This window comes from Ammospiza caudacuta, chromosome 11 (assembly GCF_027887145.1).
Source record: "Ammospiza caudacuta isolate bAmmCau1 chromosome 11, bAmmCau1.pri, whole genome shotgun sequence".
Classification (NCBI taxonomy): domain Eukaryota; kingdom Metazoa; phylum Chordata; class Aves; order Passeriformes; family Passerellidae; genus Ammospiza; species Ammospiza caudacuta.
In genome coordinates, this window is record NC_080603.1 from 21,132,980 (window position 1) to 21,142,783 (window position 9,804).

At 43.0% G+C, this 9,804-nt stretch overlaps 1 protein-coding gene across 2 annotated transcripts in view; it reads left to right on the forward strand.

Moving 5' to 3' along the window:
* The window catches only part of GNB4 (G protein subunit beta 4), a 31,810-nt gene that overhangs the window by 16,634 nt on the left and 5,372 nt on the right, over positions 1-9,804 (forward strand). Inside the window, exons 2-9 of one of the 2 annotated variants that reach the window (XM_058812216.1) lie at positions 202-298; positions 4,466-4,504; positions 5,214-5,320; positions 6,409-6,472; positions 7,178-7,340; positions 7,489-7,555; positions 7,687-7,888; positions 9,054-9,270. In XM_058812216.1, coding sequence (XP_058668199.1) covers positions 242-298; positions 4,466-4,504; positions 5,214-5,320; positions 6,409-6,472; positions 7,178-7,340; positions 7,489-7,555; positions 7,687-7,888; positions 9,054-9,270 — 916 coding nt within the window. In that variant the 5' untranslated portion in view covers positions 202-241. Of the gene's footprint in view, positions 1-201; positions 299-4,465; positions 4,505-5,213; positions 5,321-5,552; positions 5,568-6,408; positions 6,473-7,177; positions 7,341-7,488; positions 7,556-7,686; positions 7,889-9,053; positions 9,271-9,804 lie in introns of those variants that run through there. The other variant, XM_058812217.1, reaches the window with a different exon arrangement.

Here is a 9,804-nt window from a genome sequence, read left to right on the forward strand (position 1 = left end):
CTTCTCGTGGTAATTCAGGAATTGAAATCACTTAGGTCTTGCCAAATTCATTAACACGGTGTACTAAAGGGAATGTCTGTTTGGAAGCCTTTCTAAAAGTAGAATAAAAATAAATATATACACAGATTCTTAGGTTTTTTTGTTATGTTTTCTAGCGAGGAGAAAAATAACTTTCAGTATCTCTTTCCCTCCTCTTGGCAGGTTTTCTTCACGAGTGGAGTGTAAGAAATAGAGGCTGAAGATGAGTGAGCTGGAGCAGTTACGGCAGGAGGCAGAGCAGCTGCGAAACCAAATCAGAGTAAGAATTGTCAACTGCTTATTTTCCATGCTAAAACTCCTCCTTTATGGGAACAGACTGTAAAGATCTCCTCCCTTTTGGGAACAAACTGTAAAGATCTAGCAGTTGTTCCAGTTTAACTCGTGCAGAGCTTAAAATATTTTCAGAATATTTGAGTAAAAATCAGAAAAGCCTTTGGTATAACAAAGTAAATTTGTAATATTTCTTGAACAAAATGTTTTATTTCCTGTTGAGGTTTGCTGAGTTTTCGTGCTGGGGGGTGTATGTGTTTTTGCAAGTTCTGTGTTCTGGGTTTTTAGAAACAGAAGGGAGCAGCAAGCTTCTAGAATCTAGGCATGACAAGTTTGGCTTAAGGGTGTTAGAAGAGCTTGGTCCTGGGCTAAAGGTGACACCTGAAGTTAAAGCAGGAGTGTGAGAGAGCCTTCCAGAATGGATGTCATTTCTACAAGCACTGTTTCTTGGCTTCCTGTAAAGTTTATTTTTATTAAATGCTGATGCCCCCATACAGGCTATTTTTTTGTTGTATTTACTCAGTGAAGATAAACCAAGGATGAGGTGTCATGCCCAAAGTTAGTTTTCCAGGAATCTTCTGCAACGTGCATTTATATGTCAGTGATACAGTTTTCAGGGAAGTATAATAAGGATCTTCAAAGTCTGTTTATTTTTCATCAAAATTTTCAAAGCATGAAGCATTCATAAATCTGATTTATATGGGAATGGCTTAAAGAATAAAGAGTCCAGGTTTCTCAGAATGTGTTGCACGCACAGAGGCTTTTTTTACCTTGGCATGTGCTGGCAGCAGTTGCTGTGTGGTGTCTCCTGAGAGGTGTGAGGCTGCTGGGGGGTGTCAGCCTCGTGCTGAGCACACTTGGTGTGTCAGGGCTGTGCTGGGGCAGCTGCTGCTCATTCAGAGCCATCCAGGGATGCCTCTGTGTCCTGCTCTCCTTCACACACTGGAGAGACAGGGTGGGGATCAGGCAGTGCTGTGCCACTGTGCCCCTTCCACCTGCTCTGTAGAGGATACAAGGAAATTTTTAGCTTAAAATACTATTTATTTTTGTTCCAACTGAAGCTTTATTACAGAATTATGCTGCTAAAAGGGGTTCATAATTCTTCAGTTTGTTCAGTCTCACACAATTGGTGAGTCTGGTTTCATGCAAAGCTGTGGGAAGAAAGAGCTACTAGGCAAGTTAGAGGGCTTAGAGTGTGCTGCAGGAATGTTTGCTTACTTTTTAAATTTTGGAGCACAGAAATGTGATGGACTCTTGGGTAATGGTTCCATTTTGTGGCTTTAGGTCGATTGAACATTTCCTTTGTAACTCAACCACCCAAACTGGTAACTGGATCTGTCAGCTGTATCAGCTCAGTAACCCTGGTTCTCTTGCCTTTGGGGTCCCTTGGCTCAGCAGTGGCAATTGGTGATTCCCTCTTGTCATCTGAGTGCAGGCTTGGATACCTTGTAGTTAATTCTAACTTCAGATCCTTGGGCAATTAAAAATGCTTCTGATGATTTAATGTCCATGAAACTTTCTGGCCAAATCAATTTCATATTTGAAGAGATGGCTACTTATCTTGTTGATTAAATCATTGCACAGTTTTTGTTTGGGATGGGCAAGAGGATAGATACAGGATCTGAAAATAGGGTTTTAAGTGTCAAGAATATCTACTGGGCTGGTTATTTTCAGGAATTATTTTTGATGCACTCCTTAAAAGAGATGAGGTCACTACTGCATTAGATGTTTTATGTACAGCTAGCATTTTTCTGTCTTAGTTGTGGACAGCTCTTGGGTTTTGTCTGGTATTTCCTCTAACAATATAACCACAGAAAATCAGCTTTGTGCCTAGAAGTGAGGTCCAGATAAGATTGTACCTAACAGTGTCCTGAGGTGTAGAAACTGCAGTGCAGAGCTGTTGATTCCCCAATGGACTTCAGTCTGCAGTATTTTAGAAGTGTTTCATGACTATCAATTTTATTTTTGCAGTATCTAGGTGATATCTAGGTGTCTCCCCATGCAGCTGGAGCTCTGGTCTGTGCACAGACAATGCACAGCCTGAGATTGCAGGAATCTGTAGTGCAGGAAGGTGGAACAATGAATTGTCAGATATCTGTCAGATGGCTTGATGGCTAAAATTAATTCTTAGTTCTGTCTGTAATGAAATTCCCATGTCATACATGTGTCCTCACTGTGAGAACTGAAATTGAGGATAATGATTTTTAGATGTGTTGCTTACTTGGCACAGTGTCATTCAAACCAGAAATTTTGGACAAATGACACTATTTAAAAAATACAGTTGGGGTGAAAAAACCCTACAACCTGCAGTGTGTGCTAGGAAAGTCTGGGGGCTGCACACTGATCAAGCAGTTGGATTTTTCTCACAAATTTTGCATTGTCTTGCTGCATGAACTGAAAAAAAATCTGCAATTACATAAAGAAGTTTATGTTTTGACACTAATGATTATGTTATAGTGATGCATATGTAGAAATACAGTTTCAAGGTAAGAATTAAAATAGCCTGTTGAAAGTCTCCTTTTCCTGCAGTTTTGCCAATTGTATGGCAAGTATTAGCCTCAAATACAGGAGTTGCTAATAGCTTGCTCTTAAAGAGCAAAAAAGCTTTGTTTCATTCAGACTGCATTCAGAATTCGTTTTATGTTGAACATTTTCAGCTATTTCAGGACAATCAAACAAGCAGTCATTTAAAATGCAGTGTGTTTCTTCCTGTGGATGAAATAAGTCCTGAGTGCTAAGGGATTTGCTGCTCTGGTATTTTAAACCCCTCCTGATTCTAGACGTCAACATTTTATAAATATTTCTACAGTTCAGACGTTATAAAAATAAGTTGAGATGACTTAATCCACTCTCAGGCTTGCTTTTTGGGAGGAGAGCTACAAAGGGTGGTCAAAATAAACATGCACTTAAGAAATGTTAAAGTTGCAATGTCAAGTAACTCTCAAGCAAGAGCTTGAAAAAACGTGAAGATCCCAGCCTGATCATGTTGAGGCAGATCCAAAATGTGCAAGCAAATGTTTCTGTTCCTGCTCTCAAAGGGACAGACTGAACAATCTGCACAGACTGAACTTGGGAGGGACTCACAAAGTGCTGCTGAGGAGGCACTATTGTTTTTGGGTGGCTGCTTCACTGGTTGCACAAGGTGGAGAAATTTCCAGGAGTTGAGAGGGTTCTGTGGCTGCTCCTGGTGATGTTTTAACTTCAATTTGTGCTGCACAGCTCCTGCCTGACTTCAAGCCCTTTAAGCCATTTTGTCAGAAGGAGGACAGGCCATGCCTGTCTGTGTGTCCTGGGAAGGGCCCTGGGCTGCAGGAGAGCAGAGCAGTCACAGCTGGGACTGAAACCAGCTCTTGCACAATCTGTGTTGCAGGAGAGGCTCAGAGGAGCTCACCTATGCCAGGGTTCAATGTGGGACTGAATTACACAATGAAAGTCAAGTCTGTTTTCTAGGTCAGGTTGAGTCATGTGCAGGAAACAAGTCCTGTGTCCATAGAGTCTGAGATAAGGAAAAGCCCATGGAGTGTCTGTGTGGAGATGTGGGCACCACCCGTTCCATGAAATGGGTGAGGGTGTCACTGGGCCATTTGTTTCCCTTCAGTTTGTGTCAAGTACATCATCACTAAGCCTTGGTAATCCTGCTGTCTGTCCTGCTCCTGGCATCCTGCCTGCTGATTTTCACCCTTCTCTCCCAGCCAGCAGGAGGGTTAATGTGGGCACAGAGCTTGCTAATGCTGTGTAATATGTGGTTGCTTTTCCAGGTGGATCAGTTCTTCCCTTGTGCTCAGCACACCCTGAGCAAGCACAGCCAGCCCAGGGAAGGAGTACAGGGAACAGGGTAGGCACTGGGACTTCAGGATGGCTCCAAATGCCTTTGAATCCCATAGTCTGTAGAAAGGGAGATTCAAAGGCTGCTGGGGCATGGCCTTTCTTAAGTCCCTCTTCCTCCACCACCCCTTGTTGTGTGCCATTGCTTTTTAGATTCCTTGCACAATAAAACAGATTAGGGTGACAGAAGGAATATTGGCATGTCAGTTGGTGGTGCTGTGTGGCTTTGAGTGTGTTGGAATTTAGTTCAGGAGTTACTTTTCCTTTAGACCCTCTCACCTGATGCTCAGTGTTACCTTTCCAATTGAACTTGTTCCGTTTTTTGTTTCAGGATGCCAGGAAAGCCTGTAGTGACACAACTCTTGCTCAGGTATGTTCCTGTTCTTTGTGTAGGCTGTTTCTTGAGAGATGAAAAATAAAAATATCACTTTGTGACTCTAGCATGTATCTGAAGAATAAAGTGTATCTGAAAGAATAAAATGAAAGAAGCCTTTGGAAATGTGCAGTGTGTTTGTTTAGTTTTAAATAAGTGTATAAAGCCCCACCAAAAAACCCAAATAAACAAAACAGCACAAAACCCAAACCAGTCAACCCCCCTCCACTATCTTTATGGATCTTGCTTCCAGTTTACCTTTTAAGTACAGTATGTTTATTGTGTTAAATATATTTAGAAAGACTTAAATAAATATCTTTTAGCAGTTTTTTGAAAACAGAATTATTTTGCATATAAAGTTCTGCCATGCTTTAAAAAGTAACAGTGCAGTAAATACTGAAGCATTTTCTTTCATTGGTTTAAAATGAAAACTTAGAGATTTAATAATCTGAAATAGCCTTGGAATAACATAGGACTATTTTAAAAGAGCTTCCTGGAGTTTCATTGTGGGCACTGTGAAGTGTGTTATGTCTCTGTAAAATCTGTTTGTGTCGGTGTTTGCTGAGTGTTCACCAGTATCCTGTTTTTTAATGTTTTTTGTTGTGTGCCAAGATAGATAATCTATCAAAGTTCAAATGTATTTTTGTTATCTTGTGCATTAAAAATAGTTCCCAGTATCTCAGGGGTTTGTTTGGTTTATTTTTAGATCACAACAAGTCTGGACTCCGTGGGTCGAATCCAAATGCGAACCCGGCGCACACTCAGAGGTCACCTAGCCAAAATCTATGCCATGCACTGGGGATCTGACTCCAGGTGTGTACTGGGAGCTTGAACCTGCCAGGGAAGGGCTGGGATCCCACTGCTGCATTCAGTTTAATGTCAGCTCAGGGGGCACTTAGCCAAAATCTGTGCCATGCACTGGGGATCCGACTCATGGTGTGTACTGGGAGCTTGAACCTGCCAGGGAAGGGCTGGGGATCCTCCTGGCACCTTCACACTAATGTCAGCTCAGAGGGCACTTAGCCAAAATCTGTGCCATGCACTGGGGATCTGACTCCAGGTGTGTACAGTACAGGGAGCTTGGAGCTGCCAGGGACAGCCTGGGGATCCCCCTGGCACCCTCAGATTAATGTCAGGCCCTTGGAGCCTCATGGAATGGAGCTGCTGCCCCTGCAGGGGATCACAGACCAGCACTGCTGGGGGGTTCAGAGAAGAGATACTTTGCTTGTTCTTGCCATAGGCATTTTGCTTTCTCCTTCTTTCAATTTTAACTTAAGTTTCTGAGTCTGTTTGAGCAAGAGAGAGTATGTGATGAGGCATATTTTTTTGAATGTTGGAAATTGTGCATTCCAAACTATTAAATAATTTTGTAACTTCTATGGTAGGGATTTAAAAACTTTACTGACAATTTTTTATTTCATTGAAAAAAGATCCTTTTTTATCTAGTGGGAAAAATAACTTGGAGGTTTGTTTTGCTGCCTTTAGAGCAGCTGATGGTGAGGTGTAAACACTGCCTCTGTATTGTGTCCTCCAGGGAGGAATTCATCTAGAATCTGTTCTCAAGATTTATTTTTGCCTAAATTCCTTATTTGCTTTTGTGTAACTGTGTAGTTATATGAATAATGAAAGCAGTTGTGGGGAGGGTTCATAAAATGTGTTTTTAGTGAGTTGTGCACTTGTGATCATTTTCAATCATGAGTCCCCATGGGATTCCTCAGTCAGGTGATACGGAGATCTAGATCTTTGCAACAAATGCACCCTGTCAATAAAAAGGAAAAAGCAGAAGGTAATAAAGAAATTATGAAACTTCTGAATCACTTGATAATCATGCATGATGTATGTGTATTTTGAGATTTTTTTGTTTGTTTGATATTAACATTTTATTTTGTGTTCATATTTAGGCTACTAGTCAGTGCTTCTCAAGATGGAAAATTAATTATTTGGGATAGTTACACAACAAATAAGGTAGTTATTTATTCTCCTTATCAATAATTTATGTATAAGTTGTGTGTTTGAATGGGCTTGTGTCTGTCTTTTACCATGGTTGCAAATCAAAAATCAAAAGTAGTCTTTCTCATTCAGACAATCTCTTTTTGCTCCTTTCATGGCTGAGTGAGCACCAGTGATGTGTTGTAGGTTGTGTCTCTGAAGCAATAGTTAATTACATAATAACATGTAACATTTTCACTCTTACTTGCCTAGTGCAGTAGCTGTAGCTCTCTGCATGTGTGGTGTTGCTTCTAAAACTAACTTGGTTTTGAATTATAGAAATACACAACCTCAGAATTTACAAGAGTGCTTTGGGTTTGAGAGCACAGGAAGGAGAAGGAAGAAAAACAGCTGTTAGGGAAAAGCTTAGGTAGTGTGGAGTGGAGCTGTGCTTCTGTAAACCAGGCAGTCTCCATGGGGACAGCCATCCTGCCTAACAACCTGTAGTTTAAAGATGTAAATAAGTTGGACAGAGAAATCTTAACTAGAATAAACGAGGACTGTAAATGTGTAAGTTTACGATAGCTTTGCTATGAAATCATGTACTGAAGATCTGGTACCCGTCACCAGGAGCTGTGGGTGTGTACAGTGCAGTGTGTTGGGTGTGATGGGCTGTAAACCCAAGTGCTGGTGCTGCCCCGTAGCCCTGGAGTGTGCTCTGAGCCTGCAGTGTCCCTGCAGATGCACGCCATCCCCCTGAGGTCCTCCTGGGTGATGACCTGTGCCTACGCTCCCTCGGGCAACTACGTGGCGTGCGGGGGCCTGGACAACATCTGCTCCATCTACAACCTGAAAACCAGGGAGGGCAACGTGCGCGTGAGCCGCGAGCTGCCGGGCCACACAGGTCAGTGCTGCTGCTCCAGGGGACAGCCCTGCTTCGGGCTGGCACTGCCTGTGCTCTGCTGCTGTGGCACAGCCTGGGGGCTGTTCTTGTATTTTCACCCTCAGTCGTTACTCCTGGGTCAAACCCTTACACAACTGTTTGTTTTTAGGATACTTGTCCTGTTGTCGCTTCCTAGATGACAACCAAATTGTCACTAGCTCAGGAGACACCACTTGGTGAGTTTTTGAGTTCTGTTGGCCTTCTCCCACCCCCTCTTTCTTCCTTTATTTTTTTCTCTCCAATGCCTTAATTTGTATTTAAAATTTGAACTCTGAAGTAATGACAGACGTGTTAACTCCATCTGCAGTGCTTTGTGGGACATAGAGACTGGCCAGCAGACCACCACGTTCACTGGGCACACTGGAGATGTGATGAGCCTCTCCCTGAGCCCAGACATGAGGACTTTTGTTTCGGGCGCCTGTGATGCCTCCTCGAAGCTTTGGGATATCCGCGATGGGATGTGCAGGCAGTCCTTCACGGGGCATGTGTCAGACATTAATGCAGTTTGTGTAAGTGAGCCTCCTGCTTCCACGTGGGAAGAAAGGGGGAGGATAAAGGCTACATTTGCATGAATTCAGCTTAGAGTCTACTGAGCTGCTTTGATTTAAAATCAATTAGTTAGGGTAGAGAATGTTAAATTGTATGTAATGGAGAAGGTTGTGTAATAACTTACAATCTACTTTGTAAGTGAATTATTATTGCCATTATCTGTGATGCACTGCGCTGTTCCTGGAATAGTTTCCCCTGTGTTTTTATTCAGTTACTGAGACACCACTTTTTTTAAGAAGTAAAGAATGGACTAGGGAAACTTTTTAAAGCATGGCAACATGTTAAAAACTGAAAATTGTAGATAAATGCAATATACTGAGAGGGTAAAACACAGCCAAGCATCCTCATCTTAAAAGTTTTTTTGTTGAACAAAAAGAGCTTTCAGTGAAGTATTCTGGAAGGCAATTAAAATTAGTATTGATATTGAGTATTCCCTGGAATAATATGGTAATATTTAGAAAGTGGATTATATTTCCCCTCTGTCATAGTAACACTATGTTCAGATCTGCAAGATCCAGGCTCTGGTAAATAGAGAAAGAAATCTAAGTCGAAGCTGCATCTGTTTTTGATAAACATGAAAAATTGTTAAGGCTGAGAAAATACCAAACACATGACCAGTACAAAAATGCAGTTCCTATACTTAGATCTGAACCCTGAGATGTGCTGGGCTCTCTCCATTCCCATTTCAATCAATATTGCTGTTGAGAGAATAACTCGGATTTGGAATAGATTTTTTTAGGAAATTGAATTGTTTGTTTGCAGTCTTCTGTCTTGGCTGAGCCAACCTGGCTGACCAGCTCAGGATGGAACACTGTGTTCCACTTGAGCCAGGATGTGCAGAGCTGGGGTTTGCTTCATTTTGTAGGAGTCAGTGGCATCCCCTGTGACTGCTCTTAGAGCACACCCAGGAGCTGCCTGGCTGTAATTCCAGTCACTCGGGTGTCCCCAGTGCTGTTCCAGAGGTGTTCCCTTGCATAGCTGCATACATGCATCATCCAACACGCAGAAATAAAATAAACCATTCTGCCTTTGCCTGGTGAAACAATGCTGTGCTGTGCCCAGCTCAGCATGACCAGTGTGTGTTCCATGCTGAGCCCCCGTGTCTCACCCCCACGTTTCTGGCAGTTTTTCCCCAACGGCCACGCGTTCGCCACGGGCTCTGACGACGCCACGTGCCGGCTGTTCGACCTGCGCGCGGACCAGGAGCTGATGATGTACTCGCACGACAACATCATCTGCGGCATCACCTCCGTGGCCTTCTCCAAGAGCGGCCGCCTGCTGCTCGCCGGCTACGACGACTTCAACTGCAACGTCTGGGACACCCTCAAAGGGGAGAGGGCAGGTGAGCACACGGCCACAGCTGGTGCGCAGTGCAGAGCCAGGGTGCTGCTGGTGCTGGTGTGGATCTGCTGCATTCCTTTAGTGCTGTGTTCTCCTTTCATTGCATGTGGTTGTGTCTTCCAGAAGTCACACTGCATTTCAGTTCCATCTCTGTGGTGTGAGCAGTAAATGAGGCAGGAGAACTGGCCTGTTCTTGGGCTTTACAGATCTGTGTGCTGGGAGATCCCAGCTCTTGAGGCTGAGGAATGCCCTCCAAAATTGCATCTACAGGAAATGTATTTCACTGAAGTATATGGGGTTAAGTAGTGCAAAATTACACGTTTGCATTGTGTTTTGCACCCATGAGTGGCAGTAATTCAGATGTAGCTACAGGAGTCTTTTGGCTTTGCATTCCCTGCTGTTGGGAGAAAGGGAAAGTGGAAACTTCTGGTCCTTTTGTCAGCACACAGCATGTTTTATAGCACAGCTATTTCTATTTCACTTCTTACAGTAACTTAAATGCTTGGGCCTGGTTCAGTTCTGAACATCAGTTCTG